General features: G+C 42.9%; 2 protein-coding genes across 2 annotated transcripts; both read left to right on the top strand.

Annotated features, from left to right (window-relative positions):
• Window positions 1–664: 664 nt before the first annotated feature.
• On the top strand, window positions 665–4022 carry LOC102722591 (mitochondrial import inner membrane translocase subunit TIM10-like). Its single transcript, XM_006657520.3, has 6 exons — window positions 665–833; window positions 967–1026; window positions 2267–2319; window positions 2603–2641; window positions 2958–3027; window positions 3548–4022. The coding sequence occupies exons 2-6, from the start codon at window positions 985–987 to the stop codon at window positions 3593–3595; spliced, it is 252 nt and encodes an 83-aa protein (XP_006657583.1). The 5' UTR covers window positions 665–833; window positions 967–984; the 3' UTR covers window positions 3596–4022.
• A 5878-nt stretch (window positions 4023–9900) lies between these two features.
• Window positions 9901–11475, top strand: LOC102713382 (DIMBOA UDP-glucosyltransferase BX8-like). The gene is made up of 2 exons (XM_040525877.1): window positions 9901–10394; window positions 10492–11475. The coding sequence occupies exons 1-2, from the start codon at window positions 9901–9903 to the stop codon at window positions 11378–11380; spliced, it is 1383 nt and encodes a 460-aa protein (XP_040381811.1). The 3' UTR covers window positions 11381–11475.
• The last annotated feature ends 4561 nt before the right edge of the window (window positions 11476–16036 follow it).

Raw genomic sequence — 16036 nt, 5'->3', positions numbered from 1 at the left:
GCGCATACTATGAGCAACTCTAATGAACGAGTCAATATATATTAAAAAGTCGATGTAAAGATTTTGTTTATCCATCGTTTATCACTAAAAAGATAATTATTTAGAAACACAAGCGTTCATATGATAGAACCTGGCTCTCAAAATGGTTTGTGCTTTTGCAGTTTTATATTTATTTCTTTTTCCTTTTTCCTTTTATCTTATTCTTTGTGCAGCCCTTTCTAAGCGTTTCAGCGCATGCACTGGTTCAGCTCTCCTTTCTCCCTCTTCCTTTCCTTTCATCTGTTCCCTTCTCCTGGGTTTCTGCCATTTTACCTGCAAAACTTGACACACTAATTAATACAATGGCAAGAAGGTAGAGTCTCTCTACCTTTTTGAGTCAAAAAAAAAACCTAAAACTCAAATCTAGGTAGACAGATTCAATCAAAATAAGGCTAATTACTTGAGCTAGTTACCGTTTTTCTTTCTTATGACAGATGACTAGAAAACATTAGCTGGCTGATAAATAGCAAGACCGGATATAATTAAGTTAGTGGTACCAAGAAAAATAAGAGAGCGGTAAACAAGACATAATAAAATTGTTTCAAACAAGGCCAAACTGGGCTTCCAAACCACGTTCGCGGGCCGGGCCCACTTGCAGATCGACCAAACCACCTCCTCAAGCTCCCAAAGCTGCAAAACCCTCTCACGCCCCTCCTCCGATCCGGCCACGGAAACCCTAGCCCTTGTCCTGCTGCGATCGCCGTGGCCGTGGCCGTGGGCGCCCCACCCGCAACCCGGCCGCGTCCGACCTTTCCTCCGTCCGCCTACCCCCGATTCGTTCGTCTGCTGCTGAGGTGAGTTCGATTCCCTCCTTATTTGGTACCCCGGGGATCTTGTGTTATTTTTCCCCCTTTTCTACGACGTTTTCATGGTTGCTGGCTTGGTCCGTGCAGTGCTGCCTCACTGAGTGCTGTTTGTTTTTTTTAGTTGAATTGAGCTGTAGTGATGGCCCCAAAAGGTCAACCGGTCAATATGCAGAAGGAGCAGGTGAGTTCGTAGATACCAGCAATATATTTTGAATTACGCCGAGTGAAAATTTCCCCTGATCGTTGACACTATCATATAGAGACTGAACTTTGTTGATTTGCTTGTGATCCAACAATATAGATTGTTATGGCCGCACATTCTCCTTCTGAGAATTGGGTGTGTTAGATTAGATCTGCCGATTAATCAATATCTTTGCATCCATCTGGTCTGCTTGTTTGTTGGTGTTGTGTTTCCGTACTCAGGTTATCAGGCAGGCAATGGCAGCTTGAACGTCCTCTCTTTAACAGTGATAAACGAACAAAATAGAGTTACAGACTTGAAAAGAAATAAAAGTCTCATTGTTTAGCTTAATTTAACCATAAAAAAATGGCGCATTAATGATTAAAAAGATTTTTGGGTAGGACTTTTATATATGTGTTCTTAGCGATCTAAAAACAAAGGCTGAAAAATAAACTATATGAAGAAAACCTCAAAATCACATCCAAATTTAAGTTTTCAAATTCAAAATTTGTCTTATAAGCATAAGCATAAATGAAAAGTTGGGGGAAGTTTCTGGTTAGTACGAATAGTTCTAGGAAAACTAGGGAAGGTGAAATTAAGAAGTTTATCTAGGAGAATAGAATATTATAAGGCACATTTTGTTGCTAGAGTGTGATTTGGAAATAGGAAGGTAGGAAATTGAGCAAAATATTGTTTGTAAAGCATTAGATAATTCACTGATCCACTGACCCACAGTAAAAACGTTATAAGAGCATGGTATCTCAAACGAGTCTTGAAATGTACTTATACCAACATGAAATATTAGTACATGTCTTTCTTTCCTTTTTGTCCCTTTTTATGTTTGTTTTTCCTTGGAGTAGCGTGCACTGAAGCTGAAAATTCTTCAGTCCTAGTGGTACTTAATATTGTACTAGTTATAGAAAGCTCAAATATTATTTTTCAAACTGTTGGTGCTGATGATGTATGTTACTATTTTTATTGTTTGAAAATAGTTTACAGATTTCTATGTAGCCATGGCTAAGAAAGAGGACCACTCTACCGTTGTTACTATATGTATGAACTGTTTGTTTGTCAGATGGTCATTTGTCGTATTATTTTCTTTGGTAGTTGTTGTATATAATGCCATTCAGTTTATTCTTCAGCATTTGTTATTGTTGGTTTTTGACTAAAGCAATCCTGATAATTACAACTTCTTTAACCAAAGATTTCCTGGTAATATTATTCCTCTTTGTCTTAATAGATGTTTGGATTGGCAGAGAAAGAGATGGAATATAGGGTGGATCTTTTCAACCGGTCAGTGACTATGTGGCGTTAAGTCCTTTTTATTTGGTTGGTTCTACCTTTTACTATCTGACTATCAAGAGAGTTCAGGTTTTCCTGCAGCATGGAGTAATATCTAAATGTATACTGATATGTCATATGGCAGATAATTTAGTTTGACTGTCCTTTAATCTTAAATAAAAAAATGTTCGCACTTTATTTTTGCTTCCTTCAAGTTTAATGCAGTAGTACACTAAAGCAATCAGTCTAAACCTGGCAGTCTCCTGATTATCTACCCATGTCTCACGCTATGCAGGCTTACACAGACATGTTTTAGCAAGTGCATTGAGAAAAGGTACACATGGAGTTTACCTTTGTTTTTCAGGATCCTCTATTTTAACACCTAGTGGATTCACCTTCAATTCTTTTCACCCGTGGCACTGTAATTTACAAACATTGAATTAAATTTGCTTAGGAATGTTGTGTTTTTCTGTTTTGTAAACCTTTTTGCAATGAAAAATAATCTGCAAATGGTCAAGGCTCAAAATAAAAAATGGCTTACAACATCTCTTTACATATAAATTTTGTGGTTCATTTTCCCATGCTTTTAGCGCATGAACTGATAAGCTAAATGTGGTTATTTGGGACTTACAAATTTCTGTCATCTCTAGGCATAAGGAAGCTGAACTAAATATGGGTGAGAATAGTTGCATTGATCGATGTGTATCGAAGTATTGGCAGGCAAGTTTGTTTTGTTTCCTGGGCCATTCATTTTTACTTCTCATTTATCTTCCTGAAGTACATTCAGGCCATTGTAGTGAAGAGCATTGGAAGACTAGTTCTCATTGTTCAAAGAAGCTACTGTTTACTTTTAAGGACTAGCTAATGTTCTTTCAATAGGAAATACTTGATCGCTGGTTCTTGCATCTATTTAAAATTCTACTCTGACTGTTGCCTCATGTTTCTATGTTGCAAGGAAGGCTGCTTCTCACCCCAATAGTAGCTTTGTAATTGCATGATTCTACTCCATTTTGTTATATTGATATGCACTTGTTTACTTTCATATTAATAAACACGTCCATAATTTAATTCTAAGTAATATTCTCGTGGTTCTTCGTGTTTAAATTACTTCAGTTTCTTTTTAACAGTAAAATAAGTTTGATAATCCTTATCGTCCTACAGATTAAAAATATGGTGCTTAGTTTCGCTTTCAATCCAGTATGATTAATTTCTTATTGTTCTTGCTGAAATACCTTTTCAGGTGACTAATTTAGTTGGACAGATGCTTGGAAATCAGCCTCAAGCTTAGCGATGAAATTGCTCTGATTGGTAGTAGAACATCATTGGCTTCTTTTCTGGCGTAGTAGTTCGGTCAATTATTGAACACAATGAGAGGATAAAACTCTCAGTTCCTCCCATTTTATCTATGACATGGGTCTGCTGGACTAATACATAATGTTTGGGGTACATTCCGACCTGTATCATTACTTTCAGCCTCTAGGAAGGTTCTAGAGATCCAAAGAATACTCATTTTTTTTTTCTTTTTAACAATGATAAAAAAGGAGTACAAGGCATATATGTTCTCCTTCTAGTGTTTAACAGGTGCCACCGTAAACGCAAAGTGTCTGTGCATGGTGTTGGTAATCTTTTAAATGCAGAAATTAAAAACAAAAAAATCAGTGTCAAGCTAAAAGACAAAAGATATTTGTTCTCTATATAGAAAACCCATTTTACGATTTGTTGGTCACAAAAGTATCAGTTTACATTACATCTTAGGCGGTTTAGCCAGTGTGGTTTTTTATTATGGCTGTAGTCCTAAAGGAAAGCGACAAATGAGGGAAAGAGAAGAAACCAGCAAATCAATCATCCCTGAATAAATCAATGCTATCGATATTTTACCTCAGAAATAATATATAGGGGTTGCACGAGACTGAAAGTAGTGTGATGCGCAGAAGATAAGGGGTTATCTAGACTTACACTCTTAAGATGAGATAATTCTAATTGTTTAAAATCAACCATCATAAAATAGGCTTAGTGATAATTTGTTAGACTGTGCCTCCTGAGCAACCCCTAAATCCTCTCCTAAGATACATACAATACACAGATATTCACACACACTTTCTCTTATTTTAAAATAGTCATTTATGATGTTTGAATAATATATTTAAAATATAAGTATTTTAACAGGGCTACGTGATCCTGGAGTGGACTGTTTGAGACCAATCTAACAGGCTGTTGTGTGTTCAAAAGGATGCGGTGGAGTGTGCCCAACTTCTAGGAATATGTGGGATGCAAAATAGGACAAGATAAGTGAATACATAGGGGACATGAGCAAAAGAGGATCACACTCTCTTTATAGTGTTGAGTTGGGGGTACATCACGAGGCCAAACTAGCATAATCACTATCGTGCGTGTGGGTGGGGACTACGAAGGAGGACACTCTATTCCCAATAGTGCAGCTTGAGGCCAAGTTCGCATGGTCACTGTTGCCCATGCAGTGTGCGCCAAGTTACATGGTCGCCATCACACGAATATGTGGGTCATGAGATAGAAATGAGCTCTATTTTCAAGAGTGTGAGTGGTACATTTGAGGAAACACGTTTGAGACATATGGGAGGCATGAGAGGGCATGATTGCATGGAACACAATAGCAATATTGTCCATATAGTCTCTCTTATTTGTGTTTTTTCAGTAACCCAATAGCTACTTTATGAGCACTAAAAAGTTACCGAAGATAAGTTTTTTCAACCAACAAAACTCTATCTACTATATTTTGGTAAACGTTGCGCGCGCTGAGAGTTCCAATTACAAGTTTTTCTCTTTCAATAGATAATTCTGTATGAGTTGTATTGAGTTCAGGTTTACCTAAATTTACAAGCTATTAATATAGACCGCTTAAAGCTTGATATGGCTTGGTCGCCATCGTGAGTTTGGGGCACGACAGACGAGCGCACTCTACTTCCAGGATGCATAGGGGCACATATAGTCTGGCTAGCAGGATCACTATCATATGTACTTCTAAGGCACGACCTCATGAGGGAGGATCAAGCTTTACTTATAGGATTGGTGGGGGCACATGGGAGAGGTGAGTGGTCCACGTGTGCGACACACAAGGAAAACATAGAAGGGGCATGCCCACTCCGCATGTGTGGGATGGGATACGGTTCATGCAGTCTGTCAGTGCAATGGGCCCGGGGGTATGCTAGACAAGGGGAACATGTCGATCAACACATTACCATGTTCTTTTCGAAGGACAAGGTCACAACGGAAACCAGCTCTAACCTTTGGGCCTCCCCGCACAAGGATGGTCGCCCTGAAAACGCGTGGCCCACTAGCAGGTGAGAGTGGCAGCCACCCTCACATGAACGGGTCGGGCTACCTTGACCCCTCGGGCGCTCGTTTCGTGCACCAGGAGGTGTACGGACAAAGGGGTCCAGTGCACGGCGCCCTACCGCCTAGTTTTAATGTGCCCTGCCATCTGCATGGTGCCTTATTTAATGTGGCATGCGAGGGGCACAGTAAGTTGTCCTTGGACAGACAGAGACGCGACGGCAGGCCAAAAGCATGTCAGAAGGATGTGTTTACCCCAGTAGGGGATAGGACTCGTGTCAGCCCCATCCCGTCAGCCATTAATAAGGGCAGTCTCTCTCTGCCTCTCCATCCCGTGGGAGAGAGAGAGCGCACTTGATCCCTTGACGAAGTCCATCATTGCTTCCGCCGCACCTTGGATAAAAAGGAACTTAGGGGCTGCAACATTTAATGCATGGAGGACGCCGGTCGCTACGTCTACATCACGCTGGGATGTGGCCCACGTGTGAAAAGGCACGTGCTATTGCCATGCGCCTCATATTAAGACATGTATTAAATGCCCCAGGTTACATGCCTTACCTAGACCCTAGTTCTCAACTTCAGGGACCCATGGCCCTTGTGGTATAAAAGGAGGCATTTTCCTTAGAAAAGGGGGGACCGAAGAGAAATAAGAAGGGACTTAGTGCATGCGCTTGGTTCCTAAGCTTGACTGGGGTGTAACCTCTTGCGCCCCGAGCAACTCACCATAGGAGTAGGGTATTATGTCTCCCGGTGGCCCGAACCTATATACATCGCTGTGTCTGCACGCATCTCGAGGGGCTTGACCCCTCTCATCTAGGCGGATCCTCGCTCTCGCTCGCTCCCCCGGTCGAACTAACAAAGGGGAGGGTCTCGCGGCTTCCTGCTAAAGGAGATTCATTCTTTGACATGGTCTCTCATATAAGGTTATAGATAATAGGAATAAGCCAAGCAATACTAGATTAATGCAGGCCTATAAATTTGGTAGCCGATGTTAATATTTAGAAACATTGAACCAAGCTTATCAACTTAACAAAATCTTTCTATTTAAAGACAATCTACTAGATCTAACATAGCTGAGACAATATGAGATTGGAAATAATAAACAGAAACTAGTAAGTTGACAAATCTTGTGTAAAGTGGTAGATAAAATCAGATCAATCTAGGAAACATACGTAGCTTAAACCAAACTGATAAGATAACTAGCAATCACACATATTTGATTAGAAAAATCAAGAAATTATTAATAAAGATGATGTGATTATAGGTGACGAGACTCATTCTTTCGCTGAAGATCAAATTGAACCGATGCATCCCCGCTTGAGAGCAAGTCCTTGCCAAAACTACTCCAAAGGGTGGTGATGCGCGAAATTATGTGTATCGAACTGTTATTTTACAATGTCCCCGAGTACACATATTTATACCTTGTGATATGTCTGAGTCAGACACATTTATAGGTATCCCATCGAGATTCTTTTTCTAAAAGAAGAAGAAAATATATCTAAATTACCTATTTGCACAATGTAAATGGCATGTTCAAAGGTAGAGCCCAATATCGATTTTTATCTAATCTATGTCCACAACAAGAACCTATTATAATAATACGTACAAAGATATCAGGTATGATTTCTTCATTAATACAATAAAATATTTTTAAGAAAGTTTCCTTTAATAACCAGTAAGAGTCGATTCTAAACCGTTGCCATGTATGACAACAACTTTTTTCTTTTGCTTAGTGGTTATTGAGAGTTAGCTAATAACCACCTTTGCACGTGCTCTAAGTCTAGAATAGATGTAATACGACCTTGCCAAACTTATCTTATCTTCTTATGGAAACCTCATCAGAATGCTAGGCTCTCCATTAGCTTTATGGACTAGGCGGACTAACGACAAGTTAAAATTTACCGTTAACAATTTGTTTATGTGTGAACTAGCGGATTGCATATGTGTTGCAATGAGATTTTATTAAAAAATATCATTAACATGCTTTTAATGTTATTTCCAATGTCTAATTACTGTATATATTTGTTATTGACATGTGAGTTTATTCATTGCAAAAGTTATTTTCTACAATAAAATAGAGATTTAGTGGTGGTGGTTGACAATGTACAGTCACTTATTTTTTAAGAAATAGGAAGTTAGCGAGGGCGACAGATTCACTGTCACCAACCAGCACTATTAGAAATGTTTATAAAGTAAAAATAAACTCTATTTTCAAAAAAAACAAAAACGGACAAAAGTCTAGCGATTATATTGTAAGAAAACGCTGTAAGAATTCCAAGTTCTTTTCTCTTCCTCAATATTCTCTCTGTTTCATATTATAAGACTTTCTAACATTGTCTAGATTCATATACATGCTAATGAATCTAGACACATATAAAACATAAACATTGATACATGGATGAATATAAACAAACTCAGAAAGTCTTATAATATGAAACGAAGGGAGTAGGTACTCCTAATATGTAACAAATCGGACGTGAAAAATGACATATATACAAATCAACTAAAATTATTATTGTAAAAACATAAATATATAAATCACAAAGCAGATTCTATTGCGTCAATTAATAACTTTCCAAGAGGACGGCTGGCGTACAGCATTCCGTATTGACGGTATAGTTAATGTATGACTCCTACGCACCATGTGTGTTCACGTCACCGCGCCGTGTGCGTCTCCGCGCTACTGTGCCACGCGCGACGACGGCCCTCCTCTGCGCGCCTTGCGTTGTCGTCCAACCATGTTATATCGTCGTGCGTACTATCGTAAGACTACATATATCATATTTTGGTTCTAAATGGTATTATATGATACCAGCAGATATCAACATGTATTATATTAGTATCAATATGTATCACTTGATCCTAGAAACTTGGATGATACCTATTAGTATTAATAGGTATTAGATGCTATCATCTAGTATCAGATAAGAACTATTACACGATGGTATTCCGTCGGACAGGATACTTAAAATGAAACAGAGAAGCAAACCCGCATCCGCCCCGCCTCCGTACGTCCTTGCATGCCGCCCGCCTCCGTGCGTCTGCCTGTTTCCACCGTCGCCCATGTCCGCCCTCCTCCACCATCGTCCGCCCGCCTCCGCCGACGTCGCGCTCTTGCTGCCGTGTGTCGCACACCTCCACCGCCTTCGTGCTCAAATGCGCCTCACGTACCAGTGCGTAGCTAGTACCAGATGATGCCACTGGTCTGATACCAGTTAGTATCATCTGGTATTATAGCGTCGCGTGACTAGGGAAGCTCAAAAAGATGCAGGTATCACATAGTATCAGGTGGTACCAAGTGGTATCATATGGTTCTTAGTGGTATCATATGATGTCAGCATGTATCAACGGGTATCAATAAGTATTGATAGGTATCGTTTGGTTCTCATATGGAAACCTGGATGATACCGATTAGTATCAACATGTGTCAGATGATACCAAAAAGATGCTAGAAGGTATCAACATGTATCAATCCACTAGGTTCTAAGTGGTATCACATGGTATCAGAAGGTATCAACGTGTATCAGATGATATCAGAAGATATCAGCATGTATCAGATGGCAAGGACCATGACTAGGTTCAGGGAGGAAGGATTGTCGGGATGCTATGTGATATGATTGGACTAGAGTCGTGATTCTCTGAGGTCAATATCGGTCAACGGCGGTAGGATCGTGAATAGGCTCAGGGAGGAGCTGAGATCCGGACGATCGAGGATACCGAGTAATGATGTTGAAAACGAGGTGACACATGAGTACCGTGTGGGATGAAATCATTACGGGCTTCACATGTTGTGTGTGCGAGCGCGAGACTAATGGATGAAGCAATAAAGGAAAAAGAAAAAGAAGAAGTGCTACAGTGCACGCAAACAGTAGCTCTGAGTAGTGCGTACTGTAACGAGGTTAGATTCTGTACGTGTGCATACATACTTTGGATGTACCGGGTGTATGGATTCTGTTGGTCCGTCTCGGTCGGTTGCGGCAAGAATCAAGGAAGCCTACGAAAGCAGTTAGACGCGCACGGAGATGCGCGAGCATTAACCTTCCCGTTCCTACGGTATCCCGTAGGCTAGACTTTCTGTTTTCCAAAGATAGCTACCAATTTTGCCAAAGGATAACTACTTTAGTAAATACAGATTAGCCTGACTCACAAGCGCATATATAAAGTAAGCAATTAGGCTAGTATTGTCCGTATTATTATACAACGTAGCGAGCATTTCCCGGTGCCGTTTCACACGTTCGACTTGCTCCTTTCGCTTGCCGCGCCACCGCCACCTCGCCGCCGTCCATGGCCGGAGCCACCACCCGCCGCGTCGTGATGTTCCCCTTCCCGTTCCCGAGCCACATCGCGCCGATGCTCCAGCTCGCCGAGCTCCTCCGCGCGCGCGGGCTCGCCGTCACCGTCGTCCACACCTCCTTCAACGCCCCCGACTCCGCGGGACACCCGGAGCTCACCTTCGTGCCCATGCACGAGCGCCTCCCCGACGCCGCCACCGACCCCGGCGCGGACCTGGTCGGGCAGATGCTGGCGCTCAACGCCGCCTGCGAGGCGCCGTTCCGCGAGGCGCTCCGGGCGGAGGTGCGGCGCGGCCAGGCCGGGCGGTCGGGCGGCGAGGTGGCCTGCGCGGTGGTCGACGGGCAGTGGTACGCGGCGATCACGGCCGCGGCCGAGGTCGGCGTCGCCGCGCTCGCGCTCCGCACCGACAGCGCTGCGACGCTCCACTGCATGCTCAGCTACTCGCGCCTCTGCTCCGCCGGCTACCTCCCGATCAAAGGCAAGTGGTTTCCGACGAGATCGAATTCATGGCGATTCTTGCAGCAGCAGCAGCGCCCATCTTATTTTGCTTTTCGATATGGTGATCGATCACGCAGAGGAGAGCCGCGACGAGGTGCTGCCGCCGGTCGAGCCGCTCCGCGGGCGCGACCTGATCCGTGTCGACGGCAGCGACGCGGAGAGGGTGCGCGAGTTCATCGCCCGTGTTGACAACGCCATGCGGGCCGCCGCGATGGGCGTCGTCTTCAACACCTTCCACGCCATCGAGGCGCCGGTGCTGCACAAGATCCGCCGCCAGCTGCTGACCCGCGCGACGTTCGCCATCGGGCCGATGCACAGGCTGCTCGGCGCGCCGGAGGAGCACGGCCTGCACGCGCCGGACCGCGGCTGCGTCGCGTGGTTGCACGCGCAGGCGCCGCGCTCCGTGCTCTACGTGAGCCTCGGCAGCGTGGCGCGCATCGACCGCGAGGTGTTCGACGAGATGGCCATGGGGCTCGCCGGCAGCGGCGTACCCTTCCTCTGGGTCATCCGCCCAGCCTTCGTCACCGGCACCGCCGACGGCGACGCCCCGCCTCTTCCTGAACCACTCGCCCCCGTGGTGGCCGACGGCAAGGGCAAGGTGGTGACATGGGCGCCACAGAGAGACGTCCTGGCGCACCCGGCGATCGGCGGGTTCTGGACGCACTGCGGGTGGAACTCGACTCTGGAGAGCATCTGCGAAGGGGTGCCCATGCTGGTGCAGCCATGCTTCGGCGACCAGACGGTGAACGCGAGGTACGTGACGCAGCAGTGGGGCGTCGGGCTGGAGCTCGGCGAGGTGTTCGACCGGGCGCGCGTCGCCGAGGCCGTGAGAAAGCTGATGGTTGGGGAAGAGGGCGCCGCCGTGAGGGAGAGGGCACGCGACCTCAAGGCGAAGGCAAGGCAGAGCGTGGAGGATGATGGAGCTTCTGCTGCTGCCATCGATAGGCTTGTGCGATACATGGTGTCATTCTGAATTCTGAACTTGATGGCTTGATGCTATGATAGGGCTATGAAAAAATGCCATGAATAAAGCTTTTGTTGGTTGCTGGTAATCCTGTTTCAGTTGATCTTAATGGGCAGTGATCGATCATGTCAATAGTCCCTGCAATGTTCTCAAATTTTGTTTTGACTCGTGTCAAAAGTCAGTCAGTGTTAGCGTCAGTACAAATGTTGCACCCTCGTTTTTCACTTTTATTTATATTTATAAGCAAATATTTAAATTTTCAGTCTTAAATTTAAAGTTGATTTTGAAGTTTTTCATCGTAGTTTATTTTGTAGACTTGTCTTTTAGATCACTAAAAAACATATATATAAAATTTTATTCGTAAATTATTTTTTATTTGTAAATATGTAGTTTGTTTTTTCATCAAAAAGCAAAAAGATGACTCATTGTTCTCTCGGCTAGCAAAGTGGGTGGTAGTAACGACATTAATATTGATTAAACATAACTGAAAAGAATGGAGAGATTAAAATTTTCATTGGGAAAATAAGATGCTCCTCAGGTGGACGATGTGATGCATGGGAAATTATTTCTGGTACGAGGGAAATTCAGTTATATTTCCTTTTTTTGACCATGGTGGCTAATGCATTTACCAGCGTGCTCACAAAAGCTGGTGGCCTTGGTTATGTTGAAGGCTTTGTTACTTGATAGTATATATTTGGTACTGTTCTCTGCCATGGTGCTGGCTTAATTAGAGGTTTACCTGTTTTGAAACAACCAAAATGATGGTGATTTTTATCTTCCTTCTAAACGGGTGAGCTTTGAGTCTGCAAAAATGTTAATTGATTCTTATCTGATCTTTCTCTGAACATGTATATGGCGTGTCCATTAATTTCATACTCCGTAAATGATATGTGCATGTGTCTAAGATCAATGTCTTTGCTAAACCTTTTGTGTCTGTCATAGTTCTTCCTCATTAGAGATAGTAAAGCGGGAGCCACGTCAGCCGTGAATAGTGTCGCGTTTGGATTTTTTTGCTCGCTCGGTTGGGTGGGTGCGTTCTGGTCAGAGGCTGCTGCGTCGTCTGATTAATTTGCCGCTGCTGGTCCGTTCGTTTTCTTCTTCGCCGGGCTGCTGCGTCGCTCCTTGCTCTCTACGCTGTTCTGCTCGCTTCTTCCGCCCGCTTGCTCCTTGCGTTCGTTTTTTTGCTTCGCCCTCCCTGTTCTTCTGTGTTCTGCGATGGATCCGGGAGGCTGATCGTGCGGTGTCCTTTGCTTTCTACGGGCAAGGTTTTTTCCTTGCTTATCTTCTTCGTTCTCCTCTCGTTATACTCTGGTTCATTTGATGTTGCCACCGGGTTTCGCAGGTCATCTTGCTCGGTTCCACGGCGGATGTTGCCTCGCCGGACGTCGCCATGGTTGGCCCCGCACGGTTGCAGTAAAGATTAAACATTCGTTTTCCCTGTCTTTATTGGATTGTCTTACGTAAACAGTTGATCTCTTGTACATTGCAGGTTGCCTAAAGGCAGTGGATAAAACATTTGTATGCTTTTCATCACTGGTGAGATTAACTATTCCTTTGCACTTCTTTACCCTTCTTAGCCTGAAGTATCTGTTTATTATTTTGCGCAGCTTTATTTTCGAGTTTATTCTTTCTGAGTTTGATGATGTTCATTCAGATATTATTGATAATAAGATGTTACCAGGTGACCAGCCTTATCAGGTAAAAGAGCAACAAATTGTCTTGCTGCTGCTTCCCTATCTATATGCTCGTGTTTTTGCTGCTAACATAGTATGTGCGTTTCATCACGGGTGAGATTAACTATTCCTTTTCACTTCTTTACCCTTCTTAGCCTGAAGTATTTCTTTATTATTTTGCGCTGCTTTTATTTTTGAGTTTATTCTTTCTTACTGCTGTGATGTTCTGGTGGTCTGCTGCAGCGCGGCGGTGGCCGGTGGATTTATTACTGAGTTTGATGATGTCTATTCAGATATTATGGATAGTAAGATGTTCCCAGGTGATCAGCCTCATCAGGTAAAAGAGCAGCAAATTGTCTTGCTGCTACTTCCCTGTCTGTATGCTCGTGTTTTTGCTGCTCACATAGTATGTGCGTATGTTTGGCTCAGAAAGGAATCATGTTTACAAAGTAGCTATGTATGTCTAACCTCCCGCTTCATTTATCTGTTAATGAGTAAGCATCTTTCTTTAGTTTACTGATAGTACTAAATGTTTGAGAGTTCTGTTACTTACATGTGTGTTCTTTATTTATTGCAAGAGTCTTCCTAATGATCGAATTATCAATATTGAAAAACCATGACCGTTGTAGCACGCCATCTCAAAACAAAAAAAAGGAAAGTTAGTTAACTGTATTTGAGATTTCTTGTTCTCTTCATGCAAACATATTCTATATGAATGTAGATGAGGATATTCTTCTTTTTGCCAAAAACTAAGCCAGAAGTTCTCAATTTATACTTTAGATGTACCTACCGAACTCGTTAGTTCCTTTAGGATACATTCGTATTAAAATAACCTTTTTAAGTAATTTCGTTAAGGCGAGAATTTCAATAATATGTTTGCCATATGATTTTTGCCTTATTTACTGACACATTCTCCCTCCTAAAAAAAGCTAATGCAAAAAAAGTTCTGGGTTTGAACTGCATAATTGAAAGAAATGGTATCCTGAGAAATTTTAACAAAAGCTTCTCTTATAATTGTCTTTTCTTGCAGCCGCATGACTGAGATGACAGGGAATATATTGAAGATCCTGATGAAGTTAAACCAGAGGTCTGCAATTTCATGTTTCCTGTTGTATATTGGTAATATAAACCAACCCTGTCGACTAATCTTTTGCCTGCGTTTTCCAGGGTGACAACTCTGTTCGAGAAGAGATTCTTGATCCAAAGGAGTAAAAGGTTTGTACTTACAGCTATTCTGCAAACCCAATTTGTAATATTCAAGAATTTCATTGCCATATTGATTTATTGAAATGTGTTAATTAACATTATTTTTATGGCCCATTTTCTCAACAGAATAGCAAACACCACATTACTACTTTATCTCCTTTGTACGTACCTAGAAACTATACTCCATTTGATTCCGCAACATACAGCTTCCCATGAACACATTTTTTACACCATTTTTATAGCTTTTAACATAGACAGTTCTTGCGGTCGACAGTACAGCCTATACGCACAGACTAATCTTAAAAGATATTTAACGAAAACATATATTTATTAATATTCCTGGTTGACCCTATTAATATTCCTGGTTGACCCTATTTATACGTAGGATCGTAAAAGGTCTTCCTACCTCAGAAGCTAGCCATTGAGGTGAGGGGCTTCCACACTTATATCCTACGTCCATTGCCCCTCAACAACCAATGTGAGATAATTCAACAATCTCCCCCTTTACACATTGGTGTCCCTCAGCCCTTCACTGCTCCTTTGCCGTATCTGGGCTATCACCAGCCCACGATCCATCAAGTATACAGGTCTCGCATCCCCACAGGCACCGTACGGTCTATCAGGCCGAAACACACTGCGTCCATCGGGCCAGAGATGTCAAACTAGCCAGGCTCTGATACCACTTGTAGGATCGTAAAAAGCCTTTCCCACCTCAAAAGCTAGCCATTAAGGTGAGGGGCTCCCCCACTTATATCCTAGGTCAATTGCCTCTCCACAACCAATGTAGAACTATTTTAATTCATGTGTAGGTGACTTGATACCTCAGGAGAGTATTGCCGGTGATGGATCGGGAGTCAACTAGGAGATAAGGTGACGTTCGACGGTCGAGATATCATGCGGGATACTTAGGCTAGAGTTCAATGCGCGTGGTGGTGAAGATTCCATATAGCATACGATGGAGATTTGTGTCGTATGGGATATGGAAGTTGAGTTCAGATAGAGTCCGGATTTGAGAAGATTTGTTGTATTAGAGGTAGAGATATGGTTAGTTACGGATAAGGATTGGTTTCCCACGAGATTAGCAGTCTTAATTCGTGCTAGATACATGGGTCTTACATACCCACGTCGAGTTTATAAATAGGTACCGAGGGGGTATGGCCCCGGAGAGCTTTTTGGTGCCGTTTGAGAGAAAAAGTTAGGGTTTCGACTCTATTTTGATATTAGATCAAAAGTTTTGGTTAGGAGTGCTTTCTATGCACTTTGTAAACATTGGTTGATCAATAAAAGTTGAGAGATTCAATCTACATCAATCTACATCTTGAAGCTTTGTCGATCGGCGTTTTTTCAGGATCTCGACAGTCTAACTGCAGGTAGGCTGGCGGTCTGACCGGCCACTCAACGTCGGTCTGACTGGCCACATAACGGCGGTTTGACCGGTGGTACATTCGCAGTGCGACCGGAGGCTTTGGTAAGGCTTTTGTGAAGGTAATCTTTTATTTTCGCGAAAAAATTCCGTTTTTTGATCTACCTACCATTCACCCCTCTGTAGTTGTTACGGTCCTACGTTATCCTCCCCTTGTTGTTCCTTTTTTGGTCGTTCTGATCGTACATTTTACGACCGGTGCACGTTAATTATGTTCACTTTTCGGCCTCCATTACTCATGGGTTTTCTCTTACGGCCCAATTTGCAGCTCATGGGAGGGTGTGCAGTGGATCTTCCTCAATTCAGCCTGTTCGCCTCAACATACCAATCTTGCTGTCCTCTTCGCTCAACGCATAGAACGAA

This window comes from Oryza brachyantha, chromosome 7 (genome assembly GCF_000231095.2).
Source record: "Oryza brachyantha chromosome 7, ObraRS2, whole genome shotgun sequence".
Taxonomy (NCBI): domain Eukaryota; kingdom Viridiplantae; phylum Streptophyta; class Magnoliopsida; order Poales; family Poaceae; genus Oryza; species Oryza brachyantha.
This window is presented reverse-complemented; position numbering and strand designations above follow the sequence as displayed.